General features: G+C 43.5%; 1 protein-coding gene across 16 annotated transcripts in view; it reads left to right on the forward strand.

The window, feature by feature from the left end:
* The first annotated feature begins 3767 nt into the window (after nucleotides 1-3767).
* MCTP1 (multiple C2 and transmembrane domain containing 1) overlaps nucleotides 3768-22075 on the forward strand; it is a 536343-nt gene continuing 518035 nt past the window's right edge. For 15 of the 16 annotated variants that reach the window (XM_077864460.1, XM_077864400.1, XM_077864477.1 and 12 more), the window contains exon 1: nucleotides 3837-4744. In XM_077864460.1, coding sequence (XP_077720586.1) covers nucleotides 4136-4744 — 609 coding nt within the window. In that variant the 5' untranslated portion in view covers nucleotides 3837-4135. Of the gene's footprint in view, nucleotides 4745-22075 lie in introns of all 16 variants that reach the window. The other variant, XM_077864453.1, reaches the window with a different exon arrangement.

Genomic DNA, 22075 nt, shown 5'->3' on the forward strand with positions numbered 1-22075 from the left:
TTTCAGTTATTTTATTCTATTTATGCATACACTTTGAAACTAAAGAAGGTTTGTGGCTTCAGAATCCCTAGACCTGGGACCTGCTAACTACTCAATGAGTGACCTTGCAAGATCCTGTCACATGCCTCAGAATTGGTTCCCTCATCTGTAAAATAGGGTTGCTGTGAGGATTACGCGTAGTAAATGACGCAAACCATGTAGCTCAGTGCTTGAGTACTTCATATCTAGACAATGGCTAGTCCTGTTGCTTCCATCCTCCGAACATCTTGGGTCTAGAATTCAACTACTCTTCATTGCTCCTCAGCTAAAGCTCAAAGCCACCCTTGTCCTTAGGGTATTTTAATGAGTGACAGCTCCTATCTAAACTCTGTTTCCATCCATCTCCACTGAATTGTCAACAAAAAGACCAGAGGAATCTTTTGAAATGCAAATTAGATAAAAAGGAAACGCTCCTCAAAGCCCCCTAGTGGTTTTCCATCCACCCAAATCCAAAGTCCCCCCCTGTTGCCTCCAGAATCCTACAGGACCTGGGCCTTAGCCGCGTCTGCAATTTCTTCCCCTTCCCTGCTCCTCTTGCTTTCTCTGTTCGGGCTACTTTGTCTTCTTTGCCATATCTCAGTCTGGGTAAGTTCGTGCCTTGACCTCTTCATATTTAATGTTCCCTCTTCCTGGAAAAATTTTCCTTCAAATTCGCTACTTGGTTCACTCCCTCACTTCCTTTGGGCTTGTTGCTGACTGTTACCTACCCATCCTCTTCCCAACTTCCTGTCTATCAGTGTGTGATACATCTATTAATTTCCCATTAATTCAAGCAACAGATGCTCCATCAATATTTAAGATGGTTAGCAAATTATAATAAAAAGAACAGCTAACATTTATTGGAGTTTTGCTATGTGCCATGAATTTTGCTTTCCCTGGTGGGTGGCAATCTATCTTCCTGGTATGCTCTGTCGCCTGCAATAGATCTTGGCTCAGATGATGCCTCCAGCAAGAAATCTTCCTTAATCAGTCAGGCCAGAAGTGATTCTTCAGTTCTCAGGGATCAATTTGTACCATTCCCTTTTCCCTTGTGTTGTAGTGTTTAAGTATAATAAGACATTGGACATATTGTGTACAACTTTATATAATACAAAATTTGTAGGACAACCTCTCATTTTAGAATCCATTTTAACTATTTAGGATAAGTTACATATGTAAGTTACATATACATACATATTTAAGTTGCTTAATTGAATTCACATTGATGGGTGAGTGTCACTTGGGATGGATCCCAGATCCCAGAACCCAAAATCTCAGAGTTAGTATTTTCAAGGCAAAGTTAGGTGGAGGATAAAAATGAAAATATTAAACTACAAAATTCAATTAAATACATCATTAAAAGATTATATGAATATAAGGCTGAATTGTATGGAGTTATCTCCATGGGTCTACAGATCTGTGTCATATAAGTATGAAAAATTGACATAGAGTTTTGGTAAGAAGGAGTGGTCATTTCTTCTTTCTTCTTTATAGTCATTCTGTATTTATTTTCTCTCTGCTTTTGTTGATCATGTCTTAGAACTATTAGTGACAAAATAATTTTCCTGTGTTATAGAAAAAAAGACCTGTATATTGCAGTTCTTTTTGGACTATCATGGTGGTTCCAAACTGAGGTCATTTTTTTGTGGTTGTGGTACTTTAAACTTGATTGTAGAAAATCTCAGGCACTGAGCTAAGTCCTTTCTCACTTAATTCTTATAACAGCCCTATGGGGAAGGTAGGTGAATAGTTAATCACATCACGTTACTCTCATGTTTAAAAACTATCTAATGGCTCCCCATTTCACTTAGAGGAACCTCAAATCTTATTGGGGCTGTGGGACCCACCCCACCAGGACCTTCTACTGTCTTACCAAGTCTTTCACCTCCCTCCACTCTATATGCCCTTGGACATGCCTAACCAAGCTGCTTCCTGCCTTAGGGCCCTTGCACCTACTGTTCCTTCTGCCTGGAATTCTGTAATAGATCTTTCAATGACTATCTGTCTCATTAAGTTTCAACTCAAGTTTTAGTTTCTCAATAGACTTTTGGTTTAAGAAACAACAACTCAGACCCCTTTGTATGGGGTTGTCAGATTCAACAAATAAAAAATACAAAACACCCAGTGAAACTTGAATTTTGGGGCAGCCTGGGTGGCTCAGGGGTTTAGTAATGCCTTTAGCTCAGGGCCTGATCCTGGAGATCTGGGATCGAGTCCCACATCTAGCTCCCTGCATGAAGCCTACTTCTCTTTCTGCCTGTGCCACTGCCTCTCTGTCTCGATGTCTATCATGAATAAATAAATCTTAAAAAAAGAAATATTAAATAAATAAAAATAAACTTGAATTTCAGATAAGCAACAAATAATATTTTAGTATGCGTTGTACGATATTTGGGATGTACCTATACTCAAAAATTATCTGCAATTTAAATGTAACTGGATGTCCTGCAGTTTATCTGGCAACCCTACCTCTCTACCTCCACAGCCACTCTGTTACGGTGCCGTTTTATTTTTCTCCATGGGACTTTTCCTATTAGAAATTCTGTTTACAAAAAAATAAAATAAAATAAAATAAAATAAATAAAATAAAATAAATGAAATGAAATGAAATGAAATTCTGTTTACTGGGGATCCCTGGGTGGCTCAGGGGTTTAGCGCCTTGCCTTCCGCCCAGGGCGTGATCCTGGAGTCCCGGGATCGATTCCCGTCCGGCTCCGTGCATGGAGCCTGCTTCTCCCTCTGTGTCTCTGCCTCTCATAACTTAAAAGAAAGAAAGAAAGAAATTCTGTTTACTGTTGGACCCCATTGAAGAAGGGCTCCATGAAAGCAGGGGGGCCCTGTCTGCCTTGTTCACAGCTTCATCCTCAGAGCCTATCATATTGCCTGGCACATAGTAGGTGCTCAAGAAATATTTTTAAGTAATTGTTATAAAGGAAAAAAAAGACAAAAATTAGGATGGTAAGACCTCCTAACGTAGGGCATACTGCTAGCTGGGAGATTGGAATCAGACAGCATGGTGCCAAGACTCAGGAACTCTTCTGTTTTCCATCCTTAATGGGGTGGAGGGTAGTGGAGGAGGGTGGAGAAGGGGTATCACCTGCTTTTCAAGAAGCTCACTTAGTAGAAGCAAAAGACCTTTCCATCAGTAGATTTAGGGAGAAGCAAGGTCTGAACGAGCTGAACAAACCCAACTGCCTTTCAGCGAAGCAAACGGAGTAAACGCAGGCGAAAGAAAACAAGATTCCCTGCGCGTGGCGCGGCGTGAGGGGCAGTGGGCGTCCTGCTCGCCGCCGTGCGCCGTGGACCCCCCCGCACCTCTAGGGCGGGCCAGGTCCCGGGGCAGCCTCCGGGACCCCGTAGACCCGGACACAGAGGAGACCGCCCCAGCCCGTGCCAAGAAAGAGCAAAAGGAGGGCGGAGGGGATGAAGTCAGGACGGGAGAGCTCCAGGTCTCCGCGCGGCCGGGCGGGAGCAGCCGTGGGGGGCGCCGGGCTGCGGGCAGGCTCGCGGGTCGCTGTGGGCGTCCTGAGCCCCGCGGGACCCACGAGGGCCACGTGGGGGGCTGCGGGCAGCTCCCGGGGCGCAGCCGGCCCCCGCCCCCACCCCCGCGAGCCGGAGCCGGAGCCGGAGCCCGAGCCGGGTCCCGGGCGCTCCCGCGGGGCTGCAGGTCGCGCTGGTCTCAGCGCCGTGCGCCTGCCGCCGGGGGTGCGCGCGCCCAGCTGACGCCCCGCTGACGCCCCGCCGCCAGGTGCTGCCCCGAGGGCGCGGGGTGCGGTCCCGGGCGCCGCTGGCCGCGCACGCTCGGGCGCCGGGAGCTTCTGCAGCCAGAGGGAGCCGGGGCGCGGCCTGGGGGGCCCCGGGGGCCTGGAGCTGCGGGGCGCGGAGCTCCAAACTTTGCGGACCCCCCCTCCCCGGCAGGTGCGGGAGGAAGAAGCGGCGCGGGAGCCCGGCCAGCGCCCCCCTCGCGGTCCTGAAGCCGCCGGGCGCTCCCGGCTTCTGCTGCTGCGCCCGCCGCCGCCGCGGGGCCCGGGGAGGAGGTGCAGCCGGAGAGCGCGGAGGCGGCGGCGGAGGAGGCGGAGGAGGAGGCGGCGTGGAGAGGGGGAGCCGGGGGCGCAGGATGGAGCCCCGGGAGGCCGCCGCGTCCTCCTCCTTCCAGGCCCGGCTTTGGAAGAACCTGCAGCTGGGGGTGGGCAAGGGCAAGGGCGGCGGGGGCGCGCGCGCGGGGGGCCCCGAGCGCCGCACTGCGGACACCCCGTCGCCGTCCCCGCCACCCCCGGGGGGCGGCAGGTGGAGCGGCTTCAAGAAGCGCAAGCAGGTGCTGGACCGCGTCTTCTCCTCCTCGCAGCCCAACCTGTGCTGCTCGTCGCCGGAGCCCCTGGAGCCCGGCGGGGGCGGCCGAGGCGAGCGCGGGGCCACCCTGCGCCGCCGGATCCGCGAGCATTTGCTGCCCGCGGGCAAGGGGCCGGGCGCGGACTCGGCTCCCTCCTCGTCCTCCGCCTCGTCCTCCCTGTCCTCCTCGCCCCAGCCGCCCGCGAGGGGGGCCCGCGCCCCAGATGAGGGCGCACGGCGTCGGGGCCCCGAGGCGCACTTGTGCCATCAGAAGAGCTCGTCCCTGCCGGGCACTGCCTGCCTGGAGCAGCTGCTGCAGCCGCCGCCGCCGCCGCCGCCGCCCCCCGCGGAGCCCGCCCGCAGCCCCGAGACGCGCGAGGAGCCGGGCAGCAGCCAGGTGAGGCACAGGTGCGCGGGCCACGCCCCCGGCCTCGGGGAGACGCCTCCCCTGGGAGGCGCGGGGCAGCGGGGGTGCCACCGGGAAATCAGGTCGTGGCAAGGACCCCTCCCGGGCCTGCTGGGGGGGGGTGGTTTACAGTTCTGACTTGCGCCCCGACCGTACTTTTGGTAGAAATCACACCTCCGGCCGGAGGCCATTGGGGGCAGCTTTAGGAGCCGCCGGTGAAGACGACAGGTAGGAGCCAGGCAGGAGAGGGCTAACGCCAGACATCAGATGGGCACTTTCGGGGGGAGGTCCCCTGGAAGGACTGTGTTAGCGAAGTCTCTCGCCTTCTCCAAAGAAAGATCGAGCAACTTAGAAAAGAAAATTTGCAACCACGGTTGCAGGTGCGGAGGGGCCACCTTTGGAAACCAGTGGCTTGCGGGAAGGAACGGTGGTGCGGAGAGGTGGATTATTGGAGACGGTGAGGTCCGTGTTCGGGGGAAACCCTAAGAGCCAAAGGCTGCTCGTGCTGCCGCGCGCCCTTCCTAGAAGTCCCGGGGCGCGAGTAGATCGCGGCCCAACAGGTGCACGGCGGGAGCGTGTGGGCTGAGGTAGACCAGCTGCCCGGCCTCCCCTGAGCGTCAGCAGTCCTCGGAAGCAGTTGCGTGTTAAGTCTGTTCTCTAGGCATCGTGTTGCCTCGTTGGTCAGGCAGGAGTTAAGTTTGGTCCCATTAAGAGTCAAGTGAAAATGAACGATTCTTAAGGCGTTCCCCTGAGCAGCTGCTTTTTATTCCCTCGGTTTTGCAGAGGCGATGCGCCCCTTTTGTTAAGACCTGCAAATTGTGTACCTGCTAGCAAGGCATTTTGAAAGTTTCCGTCTCGGTGGCCTGAAGAACTTTTTTTCTTCCAGTACGTCTTGGTTTATTTAAATTCTCATTATTCTGACTCTGATTAATTATTCTTGAACTCATTTAAAGGTTAATCTTTTTAAGTAGGTTAAAAGCCGGGCTCCAGAAAACCTAAGGCCGCGTTTCAGACAGCGTGATGCAGGAATAGATGGGCCATCAGTTGAAAGTTCTTATGGTTTATTAGCTGCTTAGTATAGTTTCAGAAAGCAAGCTGGGATACAGGTGGATAACCTGATGTTACTAATGTTCTAGAAAAAGTTTTTAATTATTCTGGGGAGAGTAAGTAGAGAGCCCTGACAAAGAGTCTAAATAGCTCTACTTTCCCTTTTATCTTGAAAGATAATTGAATAGAACTCGTGTGTCTGGTTTCAAAACTAGAGTAAAAAGTGGTCTTAAAAGGATGTTTTAAATTCAGTATAGATGAATGCTGTATATTTTAGAAGAATTTACTTTTGAGTGTGCACGGAATCCCGAGGCATAAGAACTTTAGAGTTGGGGTACTCTTTGCAGTGGTTTTTATTCACTTTTATGAACAAAAGTAATGCAACAACAAATAACTGAATTATTTTGAAGGTAGAGAGATTATTTGATTCACTAAATTACTTTGCAGGCCATTGAACCAAGATTCTGAAAGCAAAAGCGGACAATTCTTTATATATATATAAATTTATTTTTATTGGTGTTCAATTTGCCAACATATGGAATAACACCCAGTGCTCGTCCCATCAAGTGCCCCCCTCAGTGCCCGTCACCCAGTCACCCCCACCCCCCGCCTACCTCTCCTTCCACCACCCCTAGTTCGTTTCCCAGAGTTAGGAGTCTCTCATGTTCTGTCTCCCTTTCTGATATTTCCCACTCATTTTTTCGCCTTTCCCCTTTATTCCCTTTCACTATTTTTAATATTCCCCAAATGAATGAGACCCTATAATGTTTGTCCTTCTCCGATAAAAGCAGACAGTTCTGAATTAATCTTTATATTAGTTTTTACCAGTTTTCTGACACTCAGTTTTTTTTTTAAATATTGCTATGTAATTATGAATTTTGTACACCAAAGACCTAAGCCTGTTTTGGAGAGCATACTAAACTAGCATTGTGTGTGCCCTCACGGTATGCTGGGCACTTTATAGCCTTACTGGATCTGATCCTGCCAGCAGCCCTACATGATGGAAGTTCTTGTTGCCATTTTATGGATTAGGAAACTGACATTCAAAGACATTAAATAACCTTTCTAGGGTCACATGGTTAATAAATGATGGAGGTTCTGTGCTAAAATTCTCCTGAATCTTTCTTACATTACTATAACTGCCTTTGACCACTTTTAGAGCTTATTTTGTTTCCAAGATGACTTCAGTCCTGTGACTAATGCTTGCAAGTTTACGTACATTCGGAGGGTTTTCCCCACTCCCTGGAATCAGTTCTGTGATGTATTAGCTATATTAAGTTGTTCTTTTCTCTGTGATACATTATTTCATCTTTTATTACATCACATTACAAGTGACATTATTGAGGATACCTTCTATCTTCTAAGGAAGCTTTCGTTATAAGGAGCCGGCATCTCAAGGAAGATAAAAAGAGTAACAAAGCTAAAATGCGTTTCAAAGAATAGATGAAAGGTGAGGTGTGGGCAGAACAGTAGCCCTGAGGGGCTAGTTTAAGGCCACACCCAGTCCCAGGAAGGGGCACCTTTGTTGCTTCCCTACACCTGCAGCTCCTGGAGTCCGTTCCTTGAGAAGTAGACAGCTTTTTCTGTTAGAAGCCACAGATCTGGCTTTCAGCAGCATTGTCTCACCAATGCAGAAGCAGGATTTCTAAGTCCTTTCACGGACCCTCTGCCCAAATCTGAGAGTCAGGCTGGCTTACCTTGTGATGAGGAAGAGAAAGAAATCGAATTGGGCGCTGCAAGTAGAAGAGGACCCCCTTCTGAGGACGGTGTCCAGGAGTAGGTTGAGCTGTGCAGCACCCTGCAAGCTTCCTGCCTGGCTCCGAGATCTTTCCTTGCTCTCCCAGCCCCTGGCCTCAGAACACACTTGGGCTGGGGAAGGGAGTGCCTAGCGTAGGCAGATTCCTGTGTTGTTCAACAACAGATAGGGGCACATGAAAGGAAAGGTAATAAAAGCATTAAAAACATCTTCAGATTGCCTAGATAAAAAGAACTTTCTTTCAAAGAAGAAAGAAAATTCATTGCAAAAATAACCCAAATGTCTCAATTTTTCGCTGCTTGATCCTGGCATTAGCCATGTTCTCCAACACCTCCCTACCTCTCCACTTCCCCCTCCAGCTCAGCATGAGGCCACAACAACATATGTGCATAAACTCTGACTCTGGGTGGAGGTGTTAAGCAAAAGCAAAAGCAAAAGCAAGAAAATAAAAAAAAAAATAAAAAATAAAAACTACATCAGTTTGAACTGATGGGGGAAAGAGATTTGGAAATCACTGATGTACAATGATTAAAACTGAGCAAACCTCCCAGGCCCTTACCAGCCCTCTTGCTACTCTGTGTTCTTTAGCCAAATACACCTTTGGGAAGACACTTTTGTACATGTTGGGGCATGTACGTTATTTAAAATGTTCTGCTTTGAGAAAAAGAAAAAAAAAAAAACATTTCTTCCCACTGATTCTAGTTCACGTGCTTGGCCATATTGTCATACCAGATGCATTTCATTTTCTGCAACACAGTTGGGAAAGATGCTTTCTCAATTTGTGTGCATATCAAAAATATGCCAATTTTATGTATTCTGTCTTGATGAGTTACTAAAATTATATTTTGCTAGAATCAGGAAGCCAGTATTTTAAGATAAAGAGTGAAGAATGAATATGTCACAGTTTTTTAGGGCTTTAACAAAAGCATGAAGTTTATGAATGCTAAACTTTTATTGTTTTTTTCTTTTAAATTCATTTTGTTAAAATTGCTTCTGTAGAGAAGCAAAAAAGTTTTTGTCAAAAAAGTGGCTATTCAGGGTATGATAGAAATGTTTCAAAACATAGTAAGAAGAATATTCATTCATTGGGAAAAAATTCCTAAAATACATCTGTAAGCTCCCACAAAAAGTATAAAAAGATTTTCTAAGATTAAGTCTATACATGAAGTGTATCTTGGCTCATTAACTATCTGACCTTTTAGAGAAAGCATATATTTTTAAAAATGATTTAAAAGTGTGATTTGGGTTAATTTTTGCTATTTTCCAGGTGTCTCTAATATTACTTCATAGACTGTAACTTAATCTTGGGGAAGACACAAATGTGAAGAAACGTAATTCCTAATGTAAATGACTTAAAATCACCAAAAAACCAGTACTCCCCAAAACAAGCCCTAAAAGCAATGTTAATAGCTTTTTCAAAGTGAGAGAGAAAGGATGAGATCTTAGGAACTTTGGAACAGGTCATGAAGTTTGATGTGTGATAGCTTTCCAAAAAAATCACTGGAGCATCAATTTATTGCAGAGAAAGAGAATAAACAGTGACAGGTTTACTTTGGAGTGGAATTATTTTCCTATGACTTTTATGTTCTATGCTGCGGATCTGGAAGATCCGACTACAGCTATGAATCTTGTATATATGGAAATATTATCAAGTAAATATTACGTGAGCTCAGTAAACACTAGTAATTGCTAATGTTTTATAGTATAACAGTATATTGAAGTTTTGCCACTGCCACCATTACAAATAAGTGGGTAGCTGAAAAAAATTAATGGGGAAATTTGTTGGTCCTTCTCATTTAAGATGTAAATTCCTTTACTTGCATTGGTGGCAAAAGTAGCCTCAAGTTAACTGAGACAGTACTGGTGACATCACAATTTCACAAAGTAATGAAAAAATCTTATACTACCTTTGGCAAGTATTTGCACATTGTCCTGGAAAAGCAAAAATAAATTCTTAGATAAAATAGGATTAATAGACTCATAAAGATCATAGGACAAGCACTCTCCCTTTTTTCTTTTGCTCTGTCATTTGGAAATAAGGGATGATTTCACAAAATTAAAGGCTAGTAATGTATTTTTTGTAACTCAGAAATATGTAGTGTGGTTTCTTGACTCATGATTATCAAAATGTCAACTCAAGAGTGACGAAAAGTAAATAGTATGTCTAGGTAATACTGTAAGCATTGACAAAATCTGCATATTCAGAAGTTTGGGTCATGTACTTTTTATTAATTATAGCTAATTGCAGTGCATAGTCGTATGCTTTAGATAAGCAGAAATTTTTTGAAATCTGACTTTTTTTTTTTTTTTTTTTTTTACTGGAAAACTTACTAAACATTAGGCATTTCCTTGCCTCAATCAGCCAAGAATCTTAATTAAAACCTTTTCTTGGTAACTGAGGGTTACTGTTTGAATATTGACTTTTTTGTTTGTTTAATGTGAATGAGGTAAATATTCTAGTTGTACTAGAACTTGCTTTAGATAACTTGTTTGTTTTTTCATAAAATTATGGTATGAAGCATATGTATTTAGGACAAATTTATCTTTCTATATAGTTAATTATTGAAACGTGTGAGGTACCCTTTGTGTCATTTTTTCTGCTGCCAAATCTCTATTGATTTTGTTTGTGATTTTGAATTTGTTGGAATCATTGACAATCGTGCGTCTATTTCCCCTGCATGATTAACTTTATGTGACACTTGCTTTTTTTTTTTTTTTTGTCACTGTCGACCATTTCTTCTAACTTACAGTGCTTTTTATAGGTCAGATATGTAAAGTGATTACTATCCCTCAACAATCGAAGATTTTATGCAAATGGTTTCCCCCTCCAATGTTACCAGTTTCTTACATTAGAATTTTTTTTCAGCAGGTTATCAGGCCATGATTTTCCTCATGTCTCCAAATATGTGTATTTAACATTAATTTGAATGCAAACAATGCAAAAAACCTGTATTTTCAATATAAGAGATTTAAAAGTCATGCACACTGCCTTCTTGAGAGAACGATATTCCTGTGAAGTCTCTTGAGATATCTTATACCAGCTTTATTTCTCATTGTCTCATCCTTTTAGGGAAAACTACAACACATGATAGACAAATGGACCCTCTGAATGCGTTGGGATCAATGCGCCCTCCTAATCCCATAGGTTTTATTCAGTGAGGCCCCATCAATATGAGCAACTCACCCTATCTTAAGCCTGAGCTACTTTCACCAGCACTGCTAGAGTAGGATTTGGCAAGCCTTAGTATGATCGACCTGTCTAATCAGCATTGTAGAGGGAAGACTACTCAATAAGTGGTTGCTGAGTGAATGAAGGGATGAATGGATGGGCTAGAGCTATTCAGAAGAAGTTCTGGAAAAGTTTCAAAAGCACTTTTAGTTACATAATGATGTTCCTGCCTTCTTGCTTCCAAGTCCTTTTAAGTCTGGCAGATGTATATGACCTTCTCCTCTTCCCTAGCCAGTGGCTTGGCTTTTCTCAGCTTGTACTTTAATTCTTGTTCATGTCTGTGGGTGTGAAGGGAGGACATGACACCGACTCCCTGGCCACCATATTGTATTCTCATGGAGGATGGAGGAGTGATTTCTACTTCTCAGGTCTCTGGCTCAGGGATGCATTTCTGGGTGCCAGTCTCTGACCCTGGGTATCCTTTTTTTTGCACCCACATCTCCTTTTCTGACCTCTGATGTTACAACCCCATATCTGGATTTCTAACACCTTGCTGTCATAGTCTCACTCATTTATGATCTCTAAGTATTGATCTCTGCTTGGATCTTATCTCAAGATAATTTTCTGTCTGCATCACTGCCACTTCTCCTCAAACCCATCCCCTTGAGCAAGATCAAAATCCCAGTCTCGAGCAAGAATCCTGTCCTCAGTAGCCTGGTCCATTCTGTGGCCTCTTGAATGTCAAGTGTGTGAATTGTGGTTCAGACATTTGGTCGGTTGCCTTGCACAATGACTACATGTTTATGAAACACTAAAGCCTCCCTCCAGAAAATCTGCATTGCCAGTTAATTGCATTTGCCTATAAAAGGTGTTTTTATACCTGCAGGTTTGGACAGTCGTAGCTTATGTTTTTGGGGAACACTCTTCATTATCTCTGTGATCCTGCATTCTTCCTTCTGAATTTGAAGTCCTCACAGTGCCTCCTCTCTAACATCACCCTTTTCCTCGGTCCTGCCTGCTTTCTTCTTTACCCTTAATTTTCTCTCCCTCTCTCTACTTGTAAGATGGTTTTTGTAGTGAATCATTAAGCATCTGGAACTGTGCTGCCTCAGATGGAGCCACTAGCCACACATGGCTCTTGAATGTTAGATATATGGCAGATTCCAACTGAGTTGTGCTCCAAGTGTAAGATGCACACTGGATTGTGAAGGCTTAGCACAGAGAAAAGAAGGTAAAATATCTCATTAATTTTTACGGTGCTTATACATTGAAATAATATTTTGGATGTGTTGCATTAAATAGAATATATTATTAAAGTTAATTTTACTTGTTCCTTTCCTATTTTTTAAAGGTATGGCTATCAGAATATTTAAAATGATGTATGTTGGTCACATTTTGATGTCTAGTGGGCAGCACTGATCTAGAACAGGGATTCAAACTTCGTTGCACACAGGGGCCATCAGAGAAAAGAAAATGAGCTTAGAGGGCTTGATGGGCCCGTGGTGAACCAGCGAGCCCTTGCCTGATTTAAGGGGCGGCTGCTTTTCAGCTCCAACTGGTTATTGTCAGATAGCGAAAGAAGCATTGCTGCCAGAGTTCTTGGATTCTTTAATCCATGCCAAAAGTCTGGATTTTCATGTGAGATCTCCAGGCTCTTGAATTTTGGGCAATTATTTGAAAAAATATTTTAAGTTGTAGTCCAAATACAATCTATTTCTGGACTGAATGCAGCTATCAGAGCTCATGTCCAATTTGTCCTGTCCTCTCCCTGTGCCAGGCCCATGTTATCTGGGACATAGTAGATGTCAATACATTTTACAAAATAACGGAATCAGGAGTGGTGGCACAGAAGCCAGGATACAGAGGGCAGAGGGAGGTGTGGAAAGAGATGCTGAGGACGGGGAAAGAAGCCAATTGGTTTGGCTCTTTAGGGGATGAAAGAAAGTAGTAGTAGGTAGTAGGAGAGTGAGAACAATGTCAGGATAGGATGTTTGGAAGAGCTGGGTTTTTTTTAATGAGTATCACCTGTGTGGGTTGAAAAGGAGGAGCCATTAGAGAGGGAGAGGTTGACATTTAAGGAGAACAGAAGGATAAATGAAAGGGGGAGGTACCAAGGGGCATGGGTCCGAGTGGGCCCCGAAGCCTAGGGAGAGTGGTAGCTTCAGCCAGAAGAAAGGTTCCTCTTCCATTGCAAATGGAAGGAGACACTGTGGGCCCAGATGCAGGTAAGCAGTAGGCTTAGGGTCAACAGTGGAAGAGTGTGCCCACCTGGTGGCCTCTGCCTGCCTTGTTTTGGAGTGTGGTTAGGATTTGCCCACGGGGGTGGGGGCACAGTACTGCCACAGATAAGTGTGCTGTGTACTCAGAACCCGGGAGTCAGGAGTGGGTTCTGGGAAGTATAGGTGAAGCCGAAGCTGTGCCCAGACTGTGCAGCTGAGCAGTGCATCCGGCCCAGCGATTGGGAGCCTGGAGGCAGCTGGGCCGGGGAGACTGAGTCAAGTGAGGAGCGGAGGGGAGTCCTTGGCAGCAGGGGCACAGGATCCCAGTGGGAGCCTGCAGCTAGACAGAGACCTGACCCTGGGGATGGGAAGACAGAAAGATTTGAAAGGCCAGGGGTTTGGCCAAACCTTCAGGGAAAGGAAGAGTGGAAGGAAGTTAATTGCACCATATTTTTCCCCTTTGCTTATGTCTGTGGTTTTTCTTGGTTTTGTTTAAAAAAAAAATGCTTTTATTGAAGAGTCTTTTTCTTGGGAAGGGAGAGGGAAGGTTGAGGTTGGAATTTGCATTTATGGTTGAGGGTGCCGGGCTCCTGAGTGCCAGATTGTCACCTGTTTACCGGAATAGCTCATATTCTTTAGTTATTTTGAATTTTTCCTGAATAAGATAGTTTTCCTTTTCTCTGCAGCATGAGGCACTGAAAGTGGAGTAAAAGAAAGGGCAAAACATGTTTGTTAAAGAAAATCAGGGAAACCAGGGAAACCTCCCACATGACTCTCTTTCGTGGATTCATATGGACCTGATGTCAGAGAGGTTAAGTATTGGGAGGAATAGTTAGGACAGAAAGTTTTAGAATCCTTGGGCTCTGTTGGAAATTTTCATTCTTGGGGCGTTGTGCTGCAAAAATATTAAGATATGCTTTCTTTCTCAGGAGAGATTGACCTGTGTATGGCGAATGACCAATTTCTGAAAATTGCAAATAGGTATTTTCTCAAAATAGAAAGCATATTCTATGTAGGCCCTTAAGCTGTTTTTGACTCCTGTTCTTTTATTGAAGTATAAAGTAGCTTTTCATAACAGAAAAATTCAGCGTTTCTATAGTTGCTTTTAAATAGTATTTTCACCACACCAAATTAGAAGTCTGAGTGTTTTCCTAAAGTATCTTTTGAGATTGGAATAGATTTTGGAGAGAAGCTCTCTGTCACTACAGAGCCGTCGCCAAGCCTCATGCTCCCCCGAGGTGGGAAACCCTGAATCAGCATGGGCCGTGCTGTCTCCTGAGAGACATGGGCTTAGAATCGGGGTGGACTGCACCTTCCCCTTCCCTTTTTTTTTTTTTTTTTTTTTCCTTCCCTCTGCTTTTAAAGAGCAGCTGGAGCTGAGGGGTCAGGGTGAGGTTCAGCTGTGATTGTGACCTGGCCTTGCATACATGCCAATTCAACTCAACAGTTCCAAGAAACCATTTACCTAACCATTTTGGTTGTCACCCCTCAACTCCCTCAACCCTCCTCTGCTCCCATGGGCTCCCTAGGCAGCCTTTGTGTCCTCTAGACCCAGCTGGGGCCCTTATGACTCTCTGGCCAGCCCTGTGGGGACCAGCTGAGTAGGACGGGGGGCCAAGCAGAGATGGAGGGAAGCCTGCAGTGTCCACTCTCCCAGGTCCCCTGGCCTCTGCCTCTTTTCAAGGAAGGTGAAGCTTTGTAAAATGATCTTATATTTATTCCTTTCTGCCTGACACTTTCACTTTCTCTGACTTGAACTGTTTTTTCTCCCTGGGCATATGCCAGAGCATGAAGAAGAACTGCATGGAACTTGCTGTGGGGGATTTCTGTGTATTTTGGATTATCAACCGTGCTTAGTCTGTTGACCTCTCACGGGACTCTCCGGGTGGTGTATTATATGAGTTTTGGCTCTTCATTCTCTGCCCTGCTGCTCCCTGCCATTCAGCTATTTTAACTTCTTTTTCTTTCTGGGAACATGGGCAGGGAAAATAAAAAAGGAAAGTCAGGTGCTTTTTTTTTTTATTAGAAGCTTTTAGAATTATTTTTTTCATGGTGCAGTTTAAATAACTAGCTCCTGTGATATTTTGACAGTTTGTGTTGCTTTGACGTATGCTGTGCGCGTGCACACACACACACACACACACACACATAATTGTGCCTTCACCAGGTGTGTTTTATACATATTCTTTCACACACATACTATTTTCTCCCTGGGGTCAAAGATGACCACAACAAGACCAATATTCTTCTACTTCTGTATTAATTTAATTTTATTTTAAGTAGGCTCCATGTCCAACAAGGGACTTGAGCTGATGACCCTGAGATTAGGAGTCACATGCTCTACCGAATGAGCCAGCCAGGCACCCCAATATTTTTTCACTTCTAAAATGTAATGTGATAGTACTAAATTTCAGTGATAACTTCATGTTTACAACTGGTTTAAGTCTATGTGGTCTGAGCAGTTGTGTAATGTTGTATAAAAAAAACAGCTCGGCCCCAGGGAGAGAAGAAAAAACCAATCAGCAGACAGTTTTCATGGTTTACTCTGGGGTGTGCTCTGCAAAGGGAATGAGTAATGACGATTTTTATTTTGAATTTAAACTAATGTATAAGGAAGGCCTTTTCTTCAGCCAAATGGTTCTTTCATAAGTAGCCATCTTATTTACAGCCACCACTGTAAAAGGGAAAAGAATTATGCCCTAATCTTCTGAAACCTAGAAGTCACAATAACCAATATCTATCATTAGTATTTTCAAGCGTGTCCTGGCTTTGCCCTCACAAAGAGATCCTTCCCTTTAAAAATAGGGAAGTGTTTTGGTGAGCTCTTTTTTTTTTTTTTTGGCTATAGTTCATGTTTTAATTAGAGAGAAAGTGATAGCTTGAGGATTGTAAAGATATATTCTCATCTGAGGATACTCTTGGTACTCACAAGGAAGCTCATTTTGTGAAATTGCCTCAAAAGTCGAGTCAGAGAATCACTGAGTTAGGCCTTTGCTTTGTTGGCTGCTTAAAGAATGTTCTGTTTTCTATTCGTGTTATTACTAATCCTCACTGACTGTTTTTGAAAATATGTTCTTATACCACTTTGTTACTTTATTCATGTCCTTAATTATATCTGGATAGCATCCTGAGTGATCTATTTATTTGTGCCCATTTCGTATTTTAAATTCTATTTTTTTCTTCTAGGAATATAAATCTAATGTGAGTTTTAAGCAGCTACACAAATTTTGTTTACATTTGGTGCTAGAAATTTGTTGTGCAAACTAATTTTGCTTAAGTGCCCATGAACTTCTTTATAGTGATAGGGCTTGGCTCTACTACTCTGCATTTGGATTGACTTTTGTAAAATCGCAGTACATGTTCCATCTTCTGAAGTTAGATTACGTGAGGTAGGGACATGCTGATTGTTGTCCTCTGGGCTGGGCTCTCTTTGCAGTTGTGTCCTCTCACCTCCGATGTATGGCCCACCAACATGCCAGGCCTCTCACCTTGGGTCCATTTTATTTTTAAAGATTTTATTTATTTATTTGAGAGACAGAGAGAGAGAGAGAGAGACAGAGACAGAAATAGACCATGAGCAAGATGGGAGGGGACAGAGGGAGAGGGAGAAGCAGACTCCCTGCTGAGCAGGGAGCCTGATGTCAGGGCTCATCCCAGGACCCTGAAATCATGACCTGAGCCAAAGGCAGCTGCATAACTGACTAAGCTACCCAAGCATCCACCCCCCACCCCCCACCCTGAGCCATTTTAAAATAACACGTTATACCTGCTATTACTAATCACTAACCCTTCGCAGTATTTATTATGCATTGGCACTATTCTAGATGCTTTATATCTATTAGCTCATTCATTTACTACATTACTTTCTGACATAGGTTCATCGTCTTTTGCATTTTCCAGATAAGGAAACTGAGTTGTAGGAGTTTAAGGGACTGGTCCAGAGTCCCATATCAGTATAATTTGGATCCTACAAAGGAAGGCTGTCTGAAGTAGGTTGTGCCCTAGGAGCCTGGCCTAGGGAAATGGAACTCCAGGTGGAAGTTTGGAATGAGAATTTAAAGCCTTTTCTTTTTCCCCACCCCAGTATTAACATTACACCTCTTCTCTCATTTACTTCCCATCTTTTTTATCTGGAGGTTATGGCATAACAAGTAAATTTAATAAAGACAGACTTAATGTTACAGATTTTGGTATTAGGTGTAATCCTAGCTCTCCTGCTTACTTCTTACTGGCAATAAGTCCTCTTAGCTCTCTTTGGCTGCTAGATAAAGATATTGCTAGTAACTTTTATTTTTTTATTATTTTTTGAAAGATTTTGTTTATTTAAAAAAAATAAAGATTTTGTTTATTTTTTTTCACGAGAGACACACAGAGAGAGAGGCAGAGATATAGGCCGAGGGAGAAGCAGGCTCCCTGCAAGGAGCCTGGTATGGGACTTGATCCCAGGACTCCAGGATCACGACCTGAGCCGAAGGCAGATGCTCATCCACTGAGTGATCCAGGCATCACTGCTAGCAACTTTTAAATGTCAGTCTTACTTAAAAAAATTCTTCCTTATCAGGTACCCTGCTGGATCATCATCGCTGTTTCTATTATTGATATTGTCATTAGGAACATTTTGTAAGTTATGAGACCCTTGTAATTATATATTATCTAGATATTACAGCCTTGCCTGGCTTCTGTCATGAATACCATCTTGTTCTATGAAAAGCATGGTAATAGGAAAAGATATGAAATGAAATAGATGTATTTGCTAAGCAGTCACCACATAGTATCTCAAATAGTCATTATAGATGATGTGCGTTATCCCACTCAAAAGCTCACAGCAGTTTTAACAGATAGGTATTATTAATGTGTTTTATATCTGGGAAATGATTAGGCTGACTAGCTTGTATGCAGTCCAGCTTCTGTCCATAGCCAGTAAGTGGCGGAGCTTGGGTAGCAGACATCTGATTCCTGCTGGGGCCAGAGTTTCCTGAAACCCACCGCTCTACTGGTTAGCAGGGCCGCATCAGCGCACCAGTGCCAGGTGCAGACTGGCACCCAAACCACTGATTCGTGGTTGGTTCTGGCGCTCTTTTAACACCAGTCTTACTAAAGGATCTGAGTCTCAGCTTTGTTTTGGAGAGACAACTGGAAGAATGTGCCGTTAGTCGTTGGAGGAAAGTATCCAGAAGGATATAGTGAGTGTGAATACATTAGTTTGTTTCTTTGCATGTTCAGTTCTGAAAGCTCATAAGTGAATACTTTTCAGATCATTCTTGTGAATTCTGTATGTGTATCTGGCTATTATCACGTTGTTCAATGCCTGTGAAAAATAAAGCTATACATTCTGCAGTTAGTCTAGGTGTTAGGATCTCTGGACAAGAAAACAGCTTGTTTGTGAATATGCCTGTTAGGGTTATATTTCTTTAACAAGGAAAAGGCACTATGTAAGATAATATCTTCTGAATTTGGTACAGTTTCTCATGTTTCTTGGTAATAATGGTAACAGCACTAAAATCTTGGTCATAAGGGCTTTGCAGACAGTACTTCTTCTAGCCTTTGAGACAACTCTTAAAGGGGCTAGAATTCTTAGCCTCATTTTATAGATGAATCAGTGAAGGTTCAGGAAGGGTGAGAAAATTGCTCAGGTCACCTAGCCGGTAAGTGGTGGAGCTGGGATTTTTGTATCTAAGTAAGTGGCTGACTCCAAAACTTATGAGTCTAACTGCTGTGGTACGTGGCTCTCCGCCACACCGAAGAGCTGCTACATCTGCTCACGAGCACTGGCATTTCTAGATATCTTGGAATGGTAAAAAGATTTGGTTAAATGTTCTATGTAATGAACCAGCCCCAGATGTGTATAGGTAGCTGGAAGATCTCTTTTTGCTACAGTACCAACAATTCTGGTAATATATCTTTCTTACCTTCTCTCTCCCTTCCTCACATATTTATTAAGTATTTACCCTGTGGTAGACATGGTGTCTTGTTAACACCTTGATGAACAAGACTTACTAATTCCTGCTCTCACAGAGTTTATGTGAGTAGGAGAAACTTCCATTACATTCTTAAAAAATATTTTGTATATTCATTGGAGAGAGAGAGAGCATGAGTGGGGCAGGACAGGTGGCAGGCAGGGAAGAAGGGTAGAGGGAGAAGTAGACTTCCTGCTGATCGGGGAGCCAGACATGGGGTTCGATCCCAGGACCCCAATATCATAACCTGAGGTGAAGGCAGATGCTCAACCAACTGAGCCACGCTTCCATTACATTTTCTAAAATACACTAATCATGATCAATTATAATTATAGTAACTGATTCAGAGTAGTACAGAGAACTATAGGAATAAATTGTAAGTGGTCCTAACTTAAATTTGTGGGAAGGAGAGGGGCAGGGAAGGCTTTCTTGAGGAAATGACATTTAGGATGAAATGCAAAAAATAACAGGAGTTGGCCAGATTTGGGGGAGCAGAAGGAAGTAAAGGATGTAGCAGGTATTTCTGGGCAGAGGACATTACAGCAATTTGAGAAGTTTACCAGGGCACTTAGAGAAAGTTTACCAGGGCAGCTGAAATTTGGTAAGAAGGAAAGTATGGGGGATCAGTCTGGAATGGTTGACAGGGGCTAGGTCATGCAGGACCTCATGGGCCATGGGGAGATTGTAGACTTCAACAAATTCTGAAGCTGTTTTGAGAGCTCAGATGCTCCTCTGTGAAGAGGAGAACCATCTTCAGGAAGTTCACGACTTTGATCTGCAAATAACTGTTCTTTGCTGCTACATGACCAATATATAATTGGAACCTTAATTTGGTCACAACTGGAGCTGTTCTTTGCTACCACATTGTGCTCACAGAGTTAGTTTGTAAAGAGGTAGAAATGTTGGTTGAGGCTACTTGCCTCTTCTGAGATGTTGTATTTTAAAAATGTTTGTAAGAAACAGAAATACCTAGTGGATGAAAATATCTTTCCCCCTGGAAAAACAAGCCATTTCATTCTTCCTATTGCCTTTTTATTGAGCACTGTTGGAAGGTAAATGAAGGCAGGAAATGAGATCTAATCTCCCCTTGTTGGTACTCAGAGGGAAGATTCTCGGAGACAACACATTTCTGAGCCTAAGTAGAGATGAAAATGAGATAAAGCCCAGTGGGTGATTTGAATGTTACAGCAGTAAATTATGGAAGACATATATTTTGTGAGCTAACAATTTCTTTCCTGAAGTTAGGATGGGGAAAAAAGAAGAACCTTGGGAAGGGATTCTGTGAGGAGGTATACAGTTAAATTTGTATCTTGTGTTAATGTAATCATGGGTAATTAGGAAGACCCTAATTGCTTGTTGAACAGATCTGAAGCATGGTGAGGGAGATTGAAGTTTTATATTTCCTTTATATTTTCCTAGATATAAAAACTAAGCTTTTTTATTTTCATGTATAGCCAATATTCACATTTGTGAAACAGATTGGCAGTAGTGCCTAAACAAGAAGGAAAGCTTAAAGAGTATAAAACCTCACCGTGATGTTGATTATACAGTATTGTAGTAAGAGGAAAAAAAGGAAATACAAAAACTTGCGACTCTAGTCCATCAATAAAACCTGAAGTAGTGGTATTAGTGGCCTATTTGCTACTTTATGAAAGCTCAGGGTATGGATTCTAGCATGTCCAGCAGGTGAGGGCTAAGAAATCATACCAAGAGCTGCCCAAGTCAGGCCTGCCAATCACGCTTTGCTCTTCCCAGCCAACCATGGTGATGACTTGCACCCAAGCAATGTGGGCTGCACTAAACACCCAAGCATTACTGCCATCTGGAGTAGGAAATAGCTTCTAGTAAAAACTCTCAGTGACATATGCCATGCCTAAGTCAAAAGAGTTATTGAGAACCTACATATTTTGCATCTGCAATAATGGAAAAATGTAATGTACTCCCCCCTCCCTTTTTTTGTTCTTTATGGAGCATTTTACTGGACCCATAACCAAGCAAACACTATACTGTTTTACTGGGAAAGAAATTTAACAGTAATTTTTATTCTAAGGATTGTAGACCCTTTACAGAAACCAATGAAAGTTGTGACATTCTCTTCATAGAGAAATGCAAATGTACATAAATCCAGTATTGTTCATTCACCTTCAAGCAAAGAATTCGATGACTTCCAACCCATGGATTCCAAAACCCTCAGTTAGTACCCTTGGGTTGGAAGGAAGCCTCAGTGATAGCTCTTATGAAGTAAAATGGCTCCATTAGCACTACAAAAAAAAAAAAAATCAAAACTTGGGTCTTTGTTTTTTTTATTAAAGGTTTCATTTATTTCTTCATGAGAGACACAGAGAGAGAGCATGAGGCAGAGATATAGGCAGAGGAAGAAGCAGGCTCCATGCAGGGAGCCCGATGTAGGACTCGATCCCAGGACTCCAGGATCATGCCCTGAGCTAAAGGCAGACGCCCAACTGCTAAGCCACCCAGGCATCCCAAAACTTGAGTCTTTGAATTTTCAACCATGACTGCTTATGTTTATTTATCCCAGAAACTTGCAGGGGACATGGATTCATTCTTAGAAGGAAAGAACTATAGACTGGGTTCCTAGAAAGAAGAGCAGATGTGCCCAGAAATAAAAAAGCCAGCTATGGCCTGCAGCATTTACTGAGACCAATATATAATTGAAACCCTAATTTGGTCACAACTGGAGTTTATTGTTAATATGGGATTCTGTTTCCTGGAAGTTTATTTCTGCTCCCTCGTAGAGAGACTTCTTTGGGACCAAACCACCGAGAAGCGAGATTTCTTTCCTAGAGGATGTGATTTGGAATCCTCTTAGATATCCCTCTCAGGGGTCAACGTTTGCTGCCCTTGGACTTTACTCACATGTCTCTGTTCTAGCTTCTGTGGATCTAAGGCTCCTGCCCTCCAGAGATTTGTCCTCTTAGTAGGGGAAATATTAAATATACACAAAAGATAAATGTCACTATCAAGTAGTGTAGACACCCCACTTTTAAGTAAATAAAACCATGGGGATTCCTTTTCATAGGAGATACGGAGGCTCAGTTACCTAATGGTAACTGCTGTTGGCCTAGTTTGGAGCAGCACTAGTGTGAATGGACTTTTGTCCTCAGCTCTCTCTACTCATTTTCTCTCAGTGATCCCATGGCCATATTTGACAAA

This window comes from Canis aureus, chromosome 2 (assembly GCF_053574225.1).
Source record: "Canis aureus isolate CA01 chromosome 2, VMU_Caureus_v.1.0, whole genome shotgun sequence".
Classification (NCBI taxonomy): domain Eukaryota; kingdom Metazoa; phylum Chordata; class Mammalia; order Carnivora; family Canidae; genus Canis; species Canis aureus.